Here is a 21,702-nt window from a genome sequence, read left to right as displayed (position 1 = left end):
ATTATGGGTAAAGCTCTGGGTTAAGTGCTTTGCAAATATTACCTCATTTGATAATTTCACAACAACCCGGTAGATACTGTTCTTATCCTTTTTATTTACAGATGAGTAAACTGAGGTAATTAAGTAATTAAGTGAGGTAATTAATTAATGCCTATGTTCACAGAGCTAATCTGGGTCTGAATCTAGATTAGAACTCAAGTCTGCCTGACTAATAGGTGAAAAATTGCTTTGGTGGTCAACTGGTCCATTTTTCAGATGAGGAAACTGAGATCCTTGAACTATTCATGTTATGATTCTAGGGTTATTGTTTTTCTCCTATATTACACTGCTTTTCATACAGAGCATCCTCTGTCCTGGAAGATCTGTCTGGAACTTGTCATAATGGATATTATTCAGTTAGAAATTCAGTTATATCTGTTAAAATTGTATCCCAAGTTATTGATGTTAGCATGTTTTAAATTTTTTCAGTCAAAACAATTACTTTGGTCTTTATTTTGTTTTTTAAACTAACCTTCCAGATTTCTCCATATACCTTAGAGTTGAGAAACAACTAAAAAAGATTTCATATTCATCTCTATTGTCCAGCTTCTTTATCAAAGTAGGAATAGACAGTATGCAAATAAACATACAGTTGTTAGAACTAGACACTTTGTGACTTTTGAGTAGTATTTTTTCTGGTAGAGGAACTCATGATCATGAAAATTTAAATTCCACTGGAAAATCATTTCATTAGCTATTAAAAAATACCCTTGAAGCAACCATGAAAATCAATGCCTCTGGCAGTTGAGGAAAGGGAAAAAGTATAGTAGAGTGATTATCTACAGAAAAAATTAAAATAAAGATTTGAAATAGATAATAGTTCAGTTTATTTTAGCTCACAGATTTCCTTTCCCTTCTTCTGAAACTCAATTTTGACAGTGTAGAAAAAGTATAAAATATTAGATCTAGAGGGATTATGTAACTCGAGTTCAACATGGCTGTTATCTAGTATGTGTTTAATGTTAAGTTGATTAAAGTACTTTTCTTCTATTCTTAAGGTTACATAAAGATTTTTCAGTGAAAGCCAATAACTGTCTTTTCCTCCTTTTTATATAATTCTTATCTTTTTATATTATATGGCCTTTCTGTCCTTCATAAAATCCCAAAATTTCAGAATTGGAAGGAATCAGTGGCCATGTAGCCCAACCCAGATCCCATAAATGAATCCTTCTGCAACATAGATTTTGCATCACTAAAAACCTCTCATTCCCCTTTTCTCTAACTTGAATTGTAATAGTTTGGTTTTTCCTTCTGACCTTGTTTAGATTTGTCTTTTTACAACTTTTGTCCCCTTCTATTTCTGCCCTCCAGTGTTTGAAGACACTTGTCAAGCTTCCATTATATTTTTCTCTTCTTCAGCATAAATATCCTTGGTTTCTGTTATAAAGTTCTTCACCATTTTAGATAGTGTATACTTTTTTCTATGTCCTTCCTAAAAAGGTGGTGCTCATAACCCCAATAGTGCACAAGATGTAATCTCACTAGGATAGAGTATAGATGAACTTTCACATCTTTATCCTTATAAGTTATTGCTTCCTTTAATGTAATCTTATATTGGCTTTTTAGCTGTTGTATCCCACTGTTTGCTAATTGATCTTGCTATTGACTGCCCTCCCCCTGCACCTTTACTTCAGACAAATTGCCATCTAATTAATGTCTCTTTATTTGTGCATGTTAAGTTGAATTTTTTTTGTATTCAGATTTTTAATTTATTTATCCATATTCAATGTCATCTTATTAGATTCAGTTCAGTGTTTGAGATTGTCATTATTATATGGAATCCTGTTTCTTTTCCTCCCAACTGTGCATCTGCACTCTTGAGAAGTGTACCATCTAGCTTTATCCAAATCATGTACAAAAAATGTTGGTACAAGCTTAGTGAATATTTCAGGGGCATTTTGCTATACTTCAATTCAAGTTGACAGTGAACTGTTAATGACCATTTTTTTTTCAGCCCTACTCCTAGATCTATCTTTACTAGCTTTTTCTAAAATGAATTTGAGAAGTTCTCCTGGATTTCAGAAATAAGGGTTACTTGATCTCTCTGAGTCTTATTTTTCTTACCTATAAAATTTGAATAGATACACTAAAAAAGTTATTCTAGCTCAAAAGTTCTGTGCCCTAATTGTCTATATATCATCTTATTTTTGATGGCAATGAATAACATGATTTTCTACCACCTACTTGCTTACTAACATTTTTCTCCTCTTTCTCAATATAATAGTTTCTCATTTTTTTTCTCAGCTCTCTTTAATTTGCTTTTGGTCAGTATGGAATCTTTGTTCCATTGATGTTGATTATTGACATTTTACAAATTAGTAATGCTTCTTGAGAATTTTCTTTAGTGAAATAATTCATTATTAGTGGATAACTTGAGATTAAGCCTCCCTGAATGTAGGTGGACTGTTGTTTAGATATGTCACTTATTCTTACTTGGTAGGATTTGTTCTTTGATGAGATAGTCTTCTAAATTCTTTTTATCTTTTCTCTTTCACATATTCAGATGTCTAGTAACACTCTCCTCCTTGCTGTTGCTCATATATGATATTCTATCTTTTAAATCTTGATACTTTTATTGATTTTTTTACCCATACCTGGAATTCTCCTCATCATTGTCTCTAGTTTTCCTGGCTTCCTTTAAATTTCAGCTCACCCTATCTTCTGCAATAAACTTCTTTTGATTCTCCTATAATGCTCATGCTTTCCTTCTTAGATTATCACGAGTTTACCTTCTCTTTACCTTCTTTGTACATAGTTTTTTTCATATGTCCTTCCCCATTAGACTGTGAGCTCCTTGAGAGCAGGGACTGTTTGTTGCTCTTTTTCACGGGGGAGGGAAGGGACAAAGAGGGTATCCTCAGCCCTTAGCCCAGTGCTTTAAGCACTTAATAAGTAAATGATTGGCCTGTCCAATTACAGACCCAACTCATGGATCATTTGTAGTGTCCCATATGTGCATACTTAAGGACAGACTACAGACAGATATTGTATAGACATTAATTGCCATTGTACAGATGAGAAAAATAAGGCTCAGAGTGTTTAAGGGATTTGACATAGATACACAGCAAGTAAGTGACTGAGACAAATAATGAATTCATTGAACTGACTGGGAGACTGATTGCCTTTTGCACTATACTATTTTACTTCTCATCTGTTGTAGACTGACAAACAAAATAACCTTTATAAAATTGATATACTGGAAGGAGATCTGGTCTTGGAGGTAGATGACATTGAGTTCAACTTCTGGCTTTGCCATTTACCCCCCCCCCCCCCCCAGGGCTTTCATTGGACAAATCACCTACTAGGTCTCCATTTTCTCACATGTAAAATGACATGGGTTGAAGATTTAACCTCTGAGATCCCATGTAGATAATACCTTTGAGCCTCTAAGAATTCTGTCTGAGGAAAGAAATGAGTGAGGAAAATGTCTGAGGACTTCTCCTGTGAACATAATGTACTGGTGCTTAGAGATCTATTTTTTTTGTACTTCCTTCTGTTTTTTTAAATGTATTCCATATTATTTGAATTGGCCTAGTTTTATTCCTCAAAATTGCAATATCTATTTACCATGTGTAAGAAACTGATTAAATAAGACATTATTCTGTTTTTTTTTTAATGCAAAGCTAAGTCAGAATTCACATATTTTGCTTTATTTCCTGAAATGTCTTAAATCCTGGTACTGATAAATACTTTCATAGTAGTTAAATTTAAGTTCTTGATATTTGTGTGACTTTTTATTTGAAGACCTCATCTGAAACTGTACCTTTACTTATATTTGTACAGCAACCCTGAATGTTTATTTTGTTCCAATAAATAAGCTGCAGTACTCAGTCTCTTTCAAATAGTAGTAGAAAAGTTTGTGTCAAAGGTTGTGATTTTATTCTTGGTCAGTGAGCCAAAGAAGATGGAATACTTTTCTAGTATTAAGATTTCTTGCAGAGACTGGCAAACTGCTTATGTTAATGATGATGGTGAAAACAAGAGACCCAAACATCAAGCAAAATTTCAATTTAACTTGCTATATATCAATACCATAAGTGTTTAAGGCATAGTTCTTAGGTACTAGAGATACAAAGATGAGTCAAATGTAGGAATGAGACATACCAAGTAATTATGATATAGAGTGGACAGTGATTTGGCCAAAGATGTCTAACTAAACCACATAGTCGAAGAAATATGAGGGAGGGGCACCTTATTCTAACTTGAGAGATCAGGAAAATCCATTCAGGAAATGTCACCTTAACTGTATTTTCAAGGAAGAGTTGGATTTCATAAGGCAAAAATGAGGAAGAGAGTGCATCCTAGTCATGTAGTAAGTCATCTGAGTGACTGCACAGGAATAAGAATGAGCAGCTCAAATTTAGCCTTAGCTGGAATGCAGAGTACACAACAAGAATTGAGTAGAATAAACTGAAAAGGTAGGTTGGAAACAGAATTTGAATAGCTTTAATATCAATCTGAGGAGTTAATCTTATTATATTCTATATAACCCTGTTTTTGAGGAGGGGAGTGATGTTATTTTAACAAATTTTTGAAATATAGATTGGAAAAGGAATATACCAAATGGCTATCAACATAGATGACTATAAGGTTATTACAGTAGTTCAAATGAGAAGTAATAAGGACCTAAAATAAGTTTGTGTAAGTAAAATCTAAAGGACCAGTGTAAGAAACATTGGTGAAGGCAGATTTAACAAATTTGGCAGTTGATGAGGTGTACAAGAGAGGAAAGAAAGGGAAGAGTCAACAATACTAAAATTGGAATTTCCAATTTCCATCATGAAATAGAGAACTTGAGGGAGATGGTCAGATTTTAGAGGGGAATTCAGATTTTGTCCATGTTAAGTTTGAGTTGCTTGTGGGACATCTAATCATTGTCCAATAGACAATTGGAAATATGGGACTCAGAGTCTAAGGTTGGGTTTATTAATTTGATAGTGATAAACATAAAATTTATTATTAAAAAAATGACAGTAGAAAACTAGGAAATACACTTAGGGGCTATTTCTAGTCCATAAACTCTGACTTCTTGGTAGGAACAGAGCTGGAGTGTATAGAGGAGGGGCAATGAGAATGGAATGTATCTACTTATTAAAGGTAGGCAAGATGGTACAGAAAACCAAGACCTGGAATCAGGTGAACAGACCAAGAAGCAGAAAGGAAGAAGAGAATGAAAGCAGTGTCAGAGCAATAAGATTAAATACAAACTCTGAAGTGTCTTATTTATGTGAAGTATCCCCACTGGATTTTGAGGGTTGTGGACAGGGAATGAGGAAAGAGGAAGTGCACTAATAAAGATGATTGAGGAGTGGTCAGATAAGTCATAGGAGAACCAGGAAAAATAATATCATGGAAGCTAATGGAAGAGAAACTATAAAGAAGGTAGAGATTGAGAACATGAGGCCTTTGTATTAGGCGGTTGAGGCTACTGAATATCTTGAAGTTAGGAGTTTTTCTGAAGTTAAGTGTAGTGGGACCTAAAGTCCTTGCAGAATTAAACAAGTGGAAGTTGAGGAAATGGAAACAAGAGGTCACATGAAGAGGAAGAGGAGATATAGGACATTCAGATGAATTCCAGCATCAGAAAGAATTCCAACACACAAGGGAAGATTATGGGGAGGGGCAGGAGGAAGAGAGGGGGAGAGAAAGAAGGGAACAAGAGATGGGGAGGGAGAGAAGGAGGGAAGAAGTGAGAGAGGGATGGGAAGAGGAAGGAGAGAGACTGAGAGAAGGAAAAGAGCAAGGGAGAGGAGGGGGAGAAAGGAAGAAAAGAGGGAGAGGGAAGGAGAGAGAAAAAAAGATAAGAGAAAGAGAGGGAGAAGGAGGAGGAAGGGAATGAGAGAGGGAGGGAGAGAATGATGAATGGATTGAGATTTTGTCAAATAGAAAGGTATGAAATCAAGGGATTCCATGGATGGGCTGGTCTTGGCTAACAAGAGGGCCCACCTAATGCTCTGAAAGCAGAAGGAAAGAGAAAAAGGATAGGTGAATACCTAGATAAGCTTTAGTGTGGAAATTAGAAAATGAAGGAACTTATGATGTATGACTACGTTTTTTGATCTTTAGTGGGTTATTCATCAGGATAGTATAATAAGGATCAACGGAGTAGAGAAGAGTAACAATGAGATACTTGGAGATAGAAAATGGCATATATTTTGAATGAACCAGAGAGAAAGTAATCAAAATAAATATGGGGATGAGATTAAATTATCCTCATCAGCTCCTTTTTTTTTTTAACAAATAAGCATGTCAAGAATATAGAACAGGCATTTTGACTGTAATACTTTTTTTTTCCTTACTGCAATCAGAAATGAATATTGAACTTATATAAACCATTCAATACCTCCTATTTCCATGACTAAAAGCAGAGAAAACCTGTGTTATTTAAAAACAAAAAATACCTAATGCTTTAAATTATTATCAGTTTGATATTAAAAAAAAAACTTGCTTTAAACTTACTGCAATGCTAAGTTGGATCTCAAATGCCTGAATCCAGTAAATAATGCCAACTTGTGTATTTTCAGTGAATTGCAGCCTTTTTTTTACATCAATATAATGTCTCATATGAATCTTGTTTACATATCTAGAAATTTTAGGTTTGTTTTTTTTTTTACATGATATAGTACAGCCAGGTCTCTCCCTGTAAGTGTGTCTAATTAAGTGTGCTGAGATTTGGGATATCTAACATTACTGTAGCTAGAAACACAGTAAATTAAAACTAAATTCATGATCTCATTTCTCTCTAGTTTTGTACTAGAATATAACTTGCATCGAAAGAGACTATTAAAAGATGTTTCGGCAATAAATTTGTTTAATATGGTTTTGCTATTAATTCTTCTAAGCTTTTAGGCTTGAGAATTGTGTTAGCACACTCTCAAGTTAAATGCTGCCTGGAAAATTATTCTAGTAGAAATAAAAGAGGAAAACGTCCTTTGTTAATTGGTGCTATTTGTTTTTCCCTGAAAAAAAAATTGTCTGCTTAAAGAGGAGAGGCAAAACACTATAGGGTTAAACTCACTTCATGCATTTTAAATGTGTTCTGTATGTAGTTTCTATTTTGAATGCACAGTGAGCAGGAAAAAAGCAACTGCTGTCCCTTTAATCTAGGAGCTCTGCACATTACAATAGGTGTCACTGTGTTTCTTGGTCCAATCATTGTCGGTGACTTCAGCTATTGGCTCAAAGCACTGGCTGTCTGACTCCATCTGCAGGGCTGTAATAGCTCCTCTCGTCAGATCCATTCAACACAGAACTTCAGCTGAACAGACTCTCACTGCTCCACAAGAACATCTTGCTAACCTGATTCAGAAAACAAGTGCTCCTGCTCCATGTATAGCTTCTTTGCGCAGGGTTGCATTTTCAGGTGATCTGGGAAATTGACAAAGCCTCTCAGAAGCAAATAAAAGAATCAAGAATCATAATGGAGCTGTATTTAACAAATCAAGTACTGGATCAAACTTAAAGCCAGTTTCTTATTCCTCACAGTGAAAAGGTCACCTTGCTTCACTGGAAGAGAAGCAAAACAGCAGCATTGTTGGTTACCTTTAAATTCTTGGCATCCATTCTGTTTTTCTTAACGATCTTACTTATGTAGGCTATCTAGCTACACAGACAGACATACGGTCCTCATGGTAGATGACAAGGGAAAGAACATGAAATGTCTCACCTTTTTTTTGATGCTTCCAGAGACTGTGAAGAACCGGTCCAAGAAAAGCTCTAAGAAGGCAAATACCAGCAACAGCAGCAAGTTGCCACCAGTTTGCTATGAAATCATTACCTTGAAGACCAAAAAAAAGAAGAAGATGGCTGCTGATATTTTTCCCCGTAAGAAACCAGCCAACTCCAGTACAACCACTGTCCAGCAGTACCACCAGCAGAATCTCAATAACAATAATACTATCCCGGCCCCTAATTGGCAGGGACTTTATCCCACCATCAGAGAAAGGTAGGTACACAGACTTTTCTTTTTACATTAAAAGTTTATATTCATTTGAAGTTTTTAGTTTTACACATCCTGCAACTTGTTTTTAACTCCTATGTGTTTTCTATATTATTCAGAAGCTTTGTTGATAATGACAATGTGTCTCATATCTTTTCCAAATAGCACATCTGTTTTCCTCTAAGATAAATTTATTTTTTGCAAACTGTAATATTTAGCTCATGTAGTTGTGCCCATGAGACATACATAGTTAAATTCTTAGATAATGGGAACTTTTTACTCTATAAAAATCTTGGATGAGTTTTTTGTTTTAGTTTACAAACATTTTTACTGACTACATGCATGGTTTATATTTTAGAATCTTTGTTGATTGTTTTACCTTGAAGTAATTGAAATACTTTTTTGACTTTTCAATCTCTGTGGCCAGTGGGAGTGTGGTCTGGGTGTGTGAAAAATATTGGATGTTGTGAATTAATGAACTGCCTCTGTTTGTAGAAATGCGGTGATGTTCAACAATGATTTGATGGCAGATGTTCATTTTGTGGTTGGGCCACCAGGTGGGACACAGCGGTTGCCAGGACACAAAGTAAGCAACAGCTGCATTATCAGTTTAGACTTGGGAATAACAAAGAGGAAACTTTTAACTATTAGGCAGAAACCTAGTGAGAACAGATTTCTTTTGACAGGCACTGCATGGTTGATTATGCCTTTGGTTTATTTATTAGACTATTTTGGGGAGTAAGCATATCAGGGAGGGAATTGCTTTTGTGTAATACTCTGGCTGCTTAATGAGTATTTCCTTACCCCTATTTATCTGTTTTTATAACCCTCACAAATATATGCACACTTAAAGTTCCAGTCATATGATAAAATCTGTTCTGTTCTGACTGGAAGTTGCTATGACAGGCTGGCAAAGTAGTGTGTGTTTACCACTCTGAAAGTTGGTTTGTTAGATAAGATTTTTCAGTGATGCCAGTTCAGTCACTTTTAAGCATTTGAGCAGCTAGTTACTTAAAGGCTAATTTTACATGTAGATTTTTATATCACTACTGTAAGATTTTTAATGTTTTTGCTTTTTCAGATAAACTGGTATTGGTGCTATGTAGCCATTAAAACTGATTGTTCATAGTAACTCTCCTGGGTAGGTTTTGTTAAAAGTGCTTTCAATTTAGAGCATGAAATAAGATTTCCCTTTCTCCACAGTATGTTTTAGCTGTTGGGAGCTCTGTATTCCATGCAATGTTTTATGGTGAGCTTGCTGAGGACAAAGATGAAATCCGTATACCAGATGTCGAACCTGCTGCTTTTCTCGCTATGCTGAAGTAAGCATCATTTATGTGTTGGGAAAGAATTGTTCATGCTGTATGGTTACTCTGCTAGTGTCACAGTTAAAATGTGTTAGATTTTAACATCAACAGAAGCATAAATAGAAAAAAGAGTTTGCTTTTTTGACATTTACATTTAATATCCAAAAAGAACTGCATATGGTTACATTTAAAAGCACATTGTATAATGCAAACTTTTTAATTGAAAATTTTATCATGTGGACTTTGGGCACATGGCTCTGATTTGATTTTTAACTCACAAAAAATACTTTATTCTTTAATGGAAAGAATGCTGAACTGAGAGTGAAGAGATCTGGGTTCTGGTCCTGAATGTGTTACTAAATAGTGGTATGATTTTTTAATAAGTCACTCAGTTGTTCTAGGTCTTCCTTAGTTTCCCCCACTGTAAAATAAGGGGTTTAAATGCATGATTTTGGGGGACTTTAAAATTCAATGACTTCTTAAGATACTACAAAAAGTTTTTTAAGAAGACATTACTCAGAATACCTAATAGTTTTAAAGCAATAAGATAGAATTACGATATTATTTTATTTATCATTAGTACCATACCTCATATGCTGCTTTTAACCATTTATTCTCACATAGTTACCCATGGATAATATGTAATTATTTTAAAACTATACTTATATTTTCTTAAGAGTACAAAAAATTTCAGTATTTATTAAGAATTATTGCTTTAGGATATTACCAAAAATCTAGAACTTCATCTTCCTTTTGAAATAAACTTATATTCATTTTGTACTATTGTTGCTTTTATTCCAACCTCTACTTACAATAGTGTGGAGAACTCCTGGGGTAGAAACTCCCTCCACCAATGAATATCAGCAACTTGTCTCTATCATAGTCTTGGGTTAAATGACCTGCCAGGTGTTATACATATAGTGTATGTCAGAGACTAGAGTTGGACTCAGTCTTCCTGACTCTGAGGTTCCCAGAAAGACCATTTTTTTCCTTCTCTTTTATTTTATGTGAATTTGCAATGTAGATTATATGAGTTTCTCCTAGAATTATGTGAACATTAAGTAGTTAAAAATAATCAGCCTATGTAGCATGGTACTAATGCTATATAATATACTGTAGTTCTAAATTACTGCCTTTTAATCCATTAGTCATCCTAAATAATACTTTTCAAATATCTTTTCTTAACCTTTAACATGCCATATATAGACTGCTGCAGGGATTTCAGTTCATTGGAATCAAAAGCATATATAAATAACAAAGCATACTTGTTGACAACTATTGACTGATTTATTGTGTAACTAATCCACAACATTCTGTTGTGATTCCATGAATGACTAAAAGTAATGTTGCATTTTACATGCTGTCTCCTAAAAATGTTTTTGATTTCTCTGAAACTTGTACTTAAAAATATTTAGTTCCTCATTTCAGCTGTAGTTTGAAAGCTTGCTAAATTGTGGAAGCTAATCAGTGCTGCTGAATATAATTTTAACATTAGAGTATAGTGAAATTAGATGCATAAGGAAACATAGCTTCAAAACTTAATAAAATAGCCATTTCTTTATTCCTTTTGCAGTCATTTTAGATATGTCCATGTGAAGAAAAAAAAATTTTCACCTTCAGATTATTTCTGCAGTGAAGTTCCAGTGTCTTATGTTTGACATTGCCTTCTATTACTGAAGAAAATAATAGCATGTCATTGATTCAGCATTCTGACCTAACTGCAGTCAAGTAACACATTTGCATCTATAGATGTCTTCAGCAGTTAGAGAATATGACAAGGAAAAACAAAGTCAAAAGAAATATATTGAATGTAAGATTCTATATAAAAATCACAAGTTTTGTCTTTTCTTTAAAAAATCTTAGTAATCATTTGTGCTTCCAAGATTAAGCTTCTTATAAATAAATATAGCAACATCTAAGGAAGTTGATTTATTTATATTTTTTTGATGAGCACATTCAGTTTTCCACCAAATTGTAAAATATGGGCTTATGATATGTTATTCTGTTAAAGCAAAGGAAATGGAATCCAGAAAGGAATTTCTACTCAACTGGTCTCAGATTGGGAGACTTGAGAAGTTAGTATGTACTAACCATCCCCACTAGGACTATCAATGGTTTCTCAGTCTTCTATTGAGAGGGAAAGAGGGAAAAGAATTGACATTTATTGTGCCTACTATATGCTGGTGCTTTCCTCACTGTGCCACCTAGTCGCTAGGAGGACCCAAGTTTAAATATGACTTCAGATAGTTGATACTTCCTAGACGTAACCTTGGGCAAGTCACTTAACCCTGATTTGCCTCACATCCAGGACTTATTCCAGTCATCCTGATTCCTATCTGGCCACTGAATTCAGATGACTCTGAAGGAGAAACTGAGGCTGGTGTCTTAGCACAGCACCCCTTCACTCAAATCCAATTCACATATTTGCATGGCATCACCTCCTTGATGTCATGGTCTTCTTTGAGAAAAAGGACAAACAACAACAGCAACAACAACAATGTACCAGGCACTGTACTGAGTGACATACAAATATCTTATTTCATCCTCATTGCAAGGTTGTGAGGTGGGTGCTGTTATTATCCCCATTTTGAGGTAACTGAGGCAAACAGGTTAAGTTCTGTCCAGGGTCAAACTACTAGCAAATGTCAAAAGCTGGATTTGAATTCAAGTGGATGTGACTCTAGGCTCAGCATTCTATCCCCTGCTCCACCTCTCTATTTTCTACTGTTGTTGAAGCATCAACACCTCACTAGTCAGTCATCTATTTGTCATGTGCAGCAATTGGTACAAATTATTATTCAACAAATTATTCTAGAGATTTGGTCCCTGGTAATGACCAATCAACATTATGATTTTGGTTACATAACTTCACTTCTCAACTACCAGCCTTGTTTCTTTATGCTGTCTGATTGAAGATGAGTCTAATTTCCTGAGTTAAATTTTTCATGAGAGTGTATTATAAATAGGAAAACCAATGTTAAAGCTTTCAACTAAGGAGTTCCCAAAGCAGGTGGCTATCCCATGCTCATAAAAGCCATTGCATTTAAGTATCATTTTTTCAGAAGTATATATCTTTTCAACTACAGAAATATCTCAGTGACTTAAAAAGGTACTTCAGACTAAAAGAAATGGATATGACTTATTTTTTATTTTGTTTTGAGAGTGGGGAATGGTGACCTGATGGGGAAGAGAAGTAAATAAAAATAGTAGGCAACAATTTTTGTAGATCATTTGTTGAATATTTTATATTAAACCCAAAGAACAGACAATAGGATCTAAATCTCCTGTAATTATTTACAAGGTGTTCTTACAATTCTAGATCATTATCTGGTTATGGAGTCAGATGACCTGGGCTCAAATCTTGCCTTTGCTGATTACTTACTCCCTATGTGAAATACGGCAAGTTAATTTATCTTCCTGCCCCTCATTTTCACATCTGTGATGCTGAAATCCTGAAGCCATGATGCTAAGCAACTTATCTCCAGAAATAACAATGGAAAGTTCATAGTATCATAGCAGTATGTACAAACTTGAGTTGGCTTTCCTTCACTTTAAAAACATAATGTTTGTAAATAATGTGCTACTTGTTTTTAAAGTTGGAAGGAATACACATAAATGCAATTATTCCAGACTCCTAACAACTTTAATGATACTTCACTCAAAGTTGATATCTTTAGTTAAGTGTCAGTTTTGGTTACAGGAAGACCCTTTTACACATTTATTGATTCTAGAAGTACCTGAATTGTTTTCTGAATAGAAATCACACCTTTTCAAGAAAATCTAAGAGTTTGGGTTTTTTTTTTCTTTAATTAGGATTTATTTAAAAATAAGCCTTTTTTTAATGGAAAGAAGTTATTTCCTTTCACTTTTGAATGGGTTGCAAAACATAATAGTGAAATGTATTTCCACAAAAGAAAACAAATTTTCTGCTGATATGTAATAATTGCTCACATTTGCATAGCGTTTTATGGTTACAAAGTACTTCATGTCCAATATACAATTTATAATCATAAACCCTACTTGTATAAGGTAAGTAGGGCAAAGATTTATTAGATATGCAGAATCATAGACTGTCAGAGTTGGAAGAAACCTCAGAGGCCCAATCTATATCTGATTAAAAATCCCATGTACAGCAGCCATTTGGCCTTGGTATGATATCCTCCAATAAGGAAAAATCCACTATCTCCTGAAGTAATGTATTCCAATATGTAGAATGAACTTTTACTTTCTAATTTTTTTGAATTTTATTTTTCCTTTTGTTCCTAAGTCTACCTTAGCAATTTCCATTGATTTATCCTATTTTTGTGCTCTTGGGTAAGCAGAAAGAGTCTTAACATATTCTCCTGTAAAATAATTGAAAACATCTATCCTGTCCCCCCAGGTCCTCCCTTCTATAATCTAATCCAATTTTCATCAGCTGATTTTTATACTGCCTGACATTAAAAGTTCTTCACTGTCTTAGGCACATTTCTCTTATGCTCTCCAATGTGCTTTATTTGTGGCCTTTCCATAACAGGACATCCTAAACTTAATGTAATGCTCCAGATGCAACCTTCCCAATAGAGTACACACTATGCCAAGCACAAAGATTGTTCATTTTTGTCTCTACCATATTCAACATTTCATTATTTTATCTCTGATATTGACAGTATCTTAGAAAAACAGTCTTTTATAGTAATTAAAAAAATTATTTATTTTTTTTTTTGTAAGGCAAATGAGGTTAAGTGGTTTGCCCAAGGCCACACAGCTAGGTAATTATTAGGTGTCTTAAGGTCACTTTTGAGTTCAGGTCCTCCTGACTCCAGGGCTGGTGCTCTATCCACTATGCCACTTAGCTGCCCCAAGAAATTTCTTATGATGCTTGCTTGCTATGTGCAAAGATTTCTCCTCAAAATAATTCCAAGAACCATATCATAAAATTAATATATTAAACATAACTTTTTATGAAACGAGAAAAAAATTTTGAAGGAAAACTTATGTTCAATAAACAGAATTATCACCTTCCTCATACATAAATAACCATATATTCACAATCTTTGTTTAATCTCTGGATTAATACTCTTAGAGAGGTTGAGTCAAAGGATCTGACAGAACTGTAAACATCTCACTCATACAGGCATGTTCATTTCACCTTTTTATTCAACTATCATTTTCTCAATTATCACTTACTACCAAATAGTTTGTTTCCATTTTACAAAAAAAAATCTCCTTTTAAATAAATAAATCCTTCTTATATATAGATGTGTGTGTGTGTGTGTGTGTGTGTGTGTATAATATATCTTTATATAGCAAAAATCAGAACTTAGCCTATAATTATTATTTTTTAAATTCCCATTTTACCAATTTTGAGTTGTCCTTCCATATAAAAACTCTCAGACTGTTTATGCTTCATTTTTATTCAAATTTGTGTGATGTGTTTTACATTTGAACTTTTTTTTTACTTTTTTTGGTTACCAATTAAATATTGATATTTTATTCCTTCCTTTTCTGCTTGTCACCTGCCAACTAACACTGAAAATACCCTTTATTACATTCTCAAAGACAATCCAAGATTAAAGAAGCCTTAGATATTTAACCCCTGCTCTTGGTGTTTTGGTGTTGTGCTCATATGTTTCAGTAAGAATACCTTACCTAGTTATATACTATTGTTAATTCTTTGTGCTTGCTATACATCAGGGTCTGTGTTTCCACATAATTTGTATATTGGTGCTTTTTTGCTGAAGTCTCATTTCTATGTGTGTGTTTTATTTCAGATACATCTATTGTGATGAGATTGACTTGGCCGCTGACACAGTGTTGGCCACCCTTTATGCTGCCAAAAAGTACATCGTCCCCCATCTGGCCCGGGCCTGTGTTAATTTCCTGGAGACCAGTCTGAGTGCGAAGAATGCTTGTGTGTTGCTTTCCCAGAGCTGCCTCTTTGAAGAGCCTGACCTGACCCAGCGCTGCTGGGAGGTAATCGATGCCCAGGCCGAGCTGGCGCTCAAGTCAGAGGGATTCTGCGATATTGATTTCCAGACATTAGAGAGTATCCTCCGCAGGGAGACTCTGAATGCCAAAGAGATTGTTGTTTTTGAGGCTGCTCTCAATTGGGCTGAAGTTGAGTGTCAGCGCCAGGAGCTGTCACTGAGCATTGAAAATAAGCGAAAGGTCCTCGGAAAGGCACTCTACTTGATCCGCATTCCCACCATGGCCCTCGATGACTTTGCAAATGGTGCCGCTCAGTCTGGAGTTTTGACTCTGAATGAAACCAACGACATCTTTCTTTGGTACACAGCAGCCAAAAAGCCCGAGCTGGAGTTTGTCAGCAATGCCCGTAAGGGCCTTGTTCCACAGCGTTGCCACCGCTTCCAGTCCTGTGCCTACCGAAGTAACCAGTGGCGATACCGGGGTCGATGTGACAGCATTCAGTTTGCTGTGGACAAAAGGGTCTTCATTGCTGGCTTTGGCCTCTATGGCTCCAGTTGTGGATCAGCAGAATACAGTGCCAAGATTGAACTCAAACGCCAGGGTGTCATTCTGGGACAGAATTTAAGCAAGTATTTCTCAGATGGATCTAGCAACACTTTCCCAGTGTGGTTTGAATATCCTGTGCAGATTGAGCCAGACACCTTTTACACAGCCAGTGTGATTTTGGATGGCAATGAATTGAGTTACTTTGGACAGGAAGGAATGACAGAGGTTCAGTGTGGAAAAGTGACTGTCCAGTTTCAGTGCTCTTCAGATAGTACTAATGGGACTGGTGTGCAGGGAGGACAAATTCCTGAACTTATATTTTATGCTTAAAAAATCATTTTCAAAAGAAAGTGTGATCTGTGAAGTGCATATCTGGTTGAGTCATGTTGATGCTTTGCTTATCTGCAGATAGGTGATCAGTACAGGTAATTTGTAATTAATAATGCTGTGGGCAATTCCTAATTACTTTTTTTTCCTAAAATGCAGCTTTCCACTCCTAACTAGATGCTCAAAAGAGCCAAATTCTGATTAAGGCTATGTTATTTTTAAGAGTTGCGTCTATATACTAAGAAAAAATATGTACATTTTCTTTATTAGGTTTTGTCTAGTTAACAACCTTTCTGTAATTATCTTAAATTTCCTTTTGGGCTTTATTTTGATCTTAGTGTAAATATGTAGTATAAAATAGGGGTGAAGGGTTATTTTATTTTTAAGACTCAAGAAAAAAGTAGACTAGTTTAGAAGGAAGTTTTTTTATCTACGACATTATTTGATTTTGGTTAAATATATGACAAGTAGATAATATCACTTTTGACTTTTTATTTTATTCCTTTTCTCTGCTTTTCAGCTTTTGCTTTGTACTTGCTATGTGAATTAATTGGACTGGTGCACATTAAGCTAAAAGTAGCAATTTCCCTGGAGGTGTCAATGAAAAATTGAAAGGTTGGATTTTTTTAAAGGGACTCCTTGAGAACAATTAGCTTATTTTTCTTTAATCTAGGGCGACAGAATTTTGAAGCACATATATTTCTTTTGGAAGTAACTTCAAAATCATGGTTTTTCATTCATAACAGAAAGGGGCTGCAGAATTGTCACTTTTGGAAAGAAGAGGAATCTTAGTTACCAAACTGATAGCACATGTTAGAATTCATAACTTGGAAAAGGGAAAAAAAAAAAACTAGAGCTTTCTCCCCATATGGCTTTTCAAACAAAATACCTAGATTATATACTAAATGTTGTCTTTCCATATTTTCTACTAAAAGGGGACTATATAATTGTTCAAATTGGTTGAATATCAGTAACAGAGCAATACGTTTAACAGTTTTACTTGATTTACCTAATATATATGCTTTGAACATATGAAAATATATCCTTTAGTGATAAATCTTTAATATTCCTAGATGGCTAAAATAATGCCCTCTTGCCACTTTAAAGTGGTATTATATACCTATAGAAAATAGAATATATTCTGGAGGGATTAAAGTGGATTATACTTAATATCCAAAACATCAGCATTGTATCAGGCTTTTTCTCATATATTCTATGCACAAGATAAATAAGGGAATGTCTGCTTTCCATGAAGAAATAATCTCCCTTATAAGATGGCTTATGGGAGTTTGGTCCCTTCATTATTGGTAGTGTTCGATATAATTGACCTCCCAGTTATTTGCATGTGAATTATCCATGCACTCCTGGGTTCTCCTACCCAGTATGATCCTGAGATGGCTTCCCCCCCGCCACCCAGAGTGCGGCTGCTTGCTGCCTCCTTCCCCTTGCTCAGCACAGTCCCAGACTGGCTTTTTGAAGCTAGGGGTTAGTATTGGGGTGTGTGTGCGTGTGTGTGTTTGCACACTCAGGAATTTACGTCTTTCCATGTCTGCCAGCTAGGCAGTGGAACAGAACTTATTCCTCTGTTCACCCTAGTGTGGTCCTAGGCAGTTTTTCTTCACTCTTTTTAGTGTGCCACTAGGCCACTTTCTTCCTCTACCTAATAAGATGGGGATGGCTTTCTCATTATCTACTCTAATAGCAAAGGACAGTGGACAATCTGAGATTTCAGAATCTTCTGGGCTGCTGTCCCCATCCCCATCATCAAGAATTGACTGTCACTGGTAATTAGAGAATACCCCCAGGACAGCTTTCCAAGAGCTCTAACAATAATGTGATATTGTGGAAATTGTGAATAGGAGAAGAGCCAAAATACTAATGGAATAAAGGGAAATATTTCCTCAAAAATTTCTGCAAATTAATTTTTAAAATAGCTAAAATTGCTTGTTACTCTTTGCCACTACAAAACAAGTACAAAAAATGAGCCTGATAAGGCACAGTGTATTCTTTTATAAAAGGCAAAATTTTGGAAACTAAGAAAATGACATTACACCAAGGAGTTGAGGTAGACATGATGGCCTTATTTTGAAGTATGCTTGGTTCAGTGAGTCATTGTCTGTATTATTCTTAAATAGCTATAATCTTGGTGGCTTAAGAATTAACCTGATGATAGCTAGATGGAATAATGCCCCTTTTATGTCTGCCAGTAAACTCATTTTCATTTTACATTTACCTTCTGGTCCTTTTTTAAAGCGCTGGTCTACCATATGATGAGATTAGGCAGATATTCTTGAGTTAAAGTTGAATATCTTATTGACAGTAGAAAACTTTATTCTAAATCTGTTATCCCTTCAATATTTTAGACAAAGTGGAATGAAAACTGATGTGCTTGCTTTAGCTTTTCTGAGTATATTCTTGGTAGTTATAGGTTATGCAACTAGACCATATTTCTAACAAACCAGGCAACTTTGGTATATAAACACAACTTCAATAAACAGAACATGCTGTAGATGCTATTTTTAAATGTACCTAACAGTCTTTGTATTTCAATGTTAATTCTGGGGATAGAGGAAAATTAGGCTAGCATTCTAATGTAACATTCTTTAATCTTAAATAGTATTTAAGTAAATGGTTTAATTTCTACATAACTATTGCACTGAATTTTTTTAAGGTGCATAAGCTAAGCTAATTTCAGATCACAGCAGCCATTGTGCTTCAGGGTGCTTGAATTTAGCAGGCTTATAGCATTATTTATGAAGGACAAATATATAAATATGAAGTACCTCATGTTGAATGTTTATTGTACTGTATCTTTAATGTAACAGTGCAGATCTTGTTAGACACATGAATGTGTATAATCATGTTAAATACAAATAAACATAAAACTGGTTCGTAGACTTGCTTTCTTCAGTATTTTTAAAATTCTTATGAAATAAGCAAAAACAATATCTGTTCTTATTTCTTTTCATTATTATAGCTGTTTCTATAGAATCACTTGTTTTCCTCAGTTTTAAGTTATTTTTGATCATTAAAGAAGGAATAAGTCTGAGAGCATCATTTAGGAACAATAAATATGTTAATCAATTACATTGTTAAAGGCTGACTATTAAGCTAATGAGAAGGAGTGCATGGATGCATATGTATTCCTTTAATTAAATTCCTTATTGGCTGGCATTTTTATACTATAGTTTCAGAAATTCTTTGTGAATCTTCCCTTACTAGGAAAACAAATGCATTATGCTTCTGCTATATGATATCTGGTATTAGATATGAACATGCTTCTGGTCCCTATTATGCCAGGCTAGGAAATCTTTCAAAATTCAAATATCATATTAGAAGTTAAAAGATAAACATTTTTACTGTATCAGCTGAATAGTTTTCCATTTTATGTTCCTTTATTAAATTAAGATCATAACCTCTGTGCATCTTTCTGCTACTTTTCAACTAAAGAGTTTATTATGGAAGCATCTATGTATTCACTGACCCAGTTCATCTATTTAGAATTCATTTTCTAAAGCAAATGTGCTATAAAAAGGATTTTTGGAAATATTCCAGAGAAAAACTGTCTTCTCTCTTTAACTTAATTCCAGATACAACTTGAATTGCAAAAAAAAAAAAAAAAAAACCAACCCAAAACAACTTTATATCCATGAATGTCTCTGTTACCTCCATCATAATCTACTTTAAAGTATAGAAATTCCTCACCATTGACTGAGATCTGTTGGAGTGAACCCACCTGCCTTCTTTTTTGTTATTTGTGGACCAACTGGTTATTAGAATTGTCCTTTCTTTTTTTCCTGGTGGATGTAGAAAGATAGTGCTAAAAGTGTTCACTTGAGAATGGCAGAGTCAGTGGAATCCCCCAGTAAATAGATATTAAGCACCTTCTGTGTGCTGAATGATACACTAAACAGTGGTTGGCGTGGAGGCCAGAATATCCAAGAAAGAGATACTTTCTTTGACCTTTTGTTGTATTGTTTTAAATTATTTAAAAAGTAAAAAATGTTTTTATAATGCCTTAAAGAGAAGATAGATACTTAAAATTTCTAGTTAATTTTTTTATAATTTTGGGCAATATTTCTTGGAAACTTATTTTGCATACAACATTGCAAGTTATCTCATATGAAATAGATGTTATTATAGAAAGTTGACTATGGAGAGCATAATTCTTTAGAATGAGATTTTATTAACCTTTCATTAAGATTAAAGATGTATTTCTATGGGGGGAAAAAAACTATTCCTATTAGACTAGGCTGGAAATTTTTTTTTTGTTGTTGTGATAGAGATTAAAATTATGCTTTATCCTGTGGGTCTTCTGAGTATGGTAGTAAATTATCACTTCCTTGGCTTCTGGGAATATCTGAAAGTACTTTGCAACAGTTTTCTGTTTTAGTAATCTTTTCCTTACCATTGACCTATAACTCATTACCCTGAACTCATAGGAATTTCAGCTGGATTTCACATTTGTGATGTCAGGAACTTGATTTCACACACACACACACACACACACACACACACACACACACACACACACAGTAGACACCTAGTAAGCTTTAATGTTTGGCAAATTGAATTATCTTTCTCACTTTTTCTTATGATACTTAAGATGTATGCTAGTGTGGACTGATTTATTACATAGTGACCAGTACTAGTTATTTTTAAACAATTCACCTTTTAGTAAAAGACATAGAATTTCAGAATTGGAAGTGGCACTATGGAGATAATTTGTTTCCCCTCTCCCACTCTGCCTTATTTTATAATTGAAGAATCTGAAACTCAGACACAGGTGGAGTGACTGCCTGGGGCCATGTAGCTACATATATATTATTGGAGCTTCTCTGGATCTGTGTCTCTTGGCTCCTTGTCCAGTAAACTCTTTCCATTTCACAATTTCAGTGTAATACTTTAGAGAATATAAGACATCTAGGTTAAATGTTTCTTTGTAAATTGTGATGGGGTTGAGATTTGTACAGGGGCATATGCTGCAGAAGATAATCTGAAGTTTCTTAGTTGGCTTTAACAATAGGGGTGAACATTATACTCAAATTAGGGCATACATTTTGTTGATTTTTCCAGAATTCAAGTGTGTATTCCCTATATTGTAATTATTGCTTAGAGTTTTAATAATGGTATATGTCAAAGGAAATGCATTTTAAGAGTATGCCAGTAATTTATTCTATAAATATATTTTTAAAAATAAGTCTGTTAATAAATCTGGTGAAAATGACCAGCATGTAGAGTAAACAGTTCACAAATTTACATGAACTATTTTATCATGCATCGAATTCTTAGCACATCAAATACATTATAGATAGGAAGTTTGTATTTTTCATTTTTAAAACTATGGTTTAAATATATATATGCTAAAATGAGCTACAAACAATTTTTCAAGGCAGAGTACCACCATTTCTTACCACCCTAATGTAGCATAGGTGAAAATGAACTTGTTGGGTTACTAGTAAGATTAATAATAATAATAATAATAAATAATAATAATAGTTAACACTTATTATGTGTCAGGTACCAAAGTCAGTGCTTTTCTCATTTATTTTTATCTCATTTGAGCCTCAAAAGTCTTGCTTGGGTTTTTCTCATTTTACAGATGAGGAAACTGAGGAAAACAGGTTAAAGTGA

The 21,702-nt window shown here is 34.4% G+C and overlaps 1 protein-coding gene across 2 annotated transcripts in view; it reads left to right on the top strand.

The window, feature by feature from the left end:
- Positions 1-18,963, top strand: part of BTBD3 (BTB domain containing 3) — a 46,493-nt gene extending 27,530 nt beyond the window's left edge. Inside the window, exons 2-5 of one of the 2 annotated variants that reach the window (XM_074209439.1) lie at positions 7,726-7,984; positions 8,474-8,564; positions 9,182-9,300; positions 15,039-18,963. In XM_074209439.1, the coding sequence (XP_074065540.1) occupies positions 7,842-7,984; positions 8,474-8,564; positions 9,182-9,300; positions 15,039-16,071 (1,386 nt within the window). In that variant the 5' untranslated portion in view covers positions 7,726-7,841 and the 3' untranslated portion in view covers positions 16,072-18,963. Of the gene's footprint in view, positions 1-5,770; positions 7,985-8,473; positions 8,565-9,181; positions 9,301-15,038 lie in introns of those variants that run through there. The other variant, XM_074209438.1, reaches the window with a different exon arrangement.
- The last annotated feature ends 2,739 nt before the right edge of the window (positions 18,964-21,702 follow it).

Source organism: Macrotis lagotis, chromosome 1 (genome assembly GCF_037893015.1).
Source record: "Macrotis lagotis isolate mMagLag1 chromosome 1, bilby.v1.9.chrom.fasta, whole genome shotgun sequence".
Classification (NCBI taxonomy): Eukaryota; Metazoa; Chordata; class Mammalia; order Peramelemorphia; family Peramelidae; genus Macrotis; species Macrotis lagotis.
Note: the sequence above shows the minus strand (reverse complement) of the source record. Positions and strands in the feature narration are given on the sequence as shown.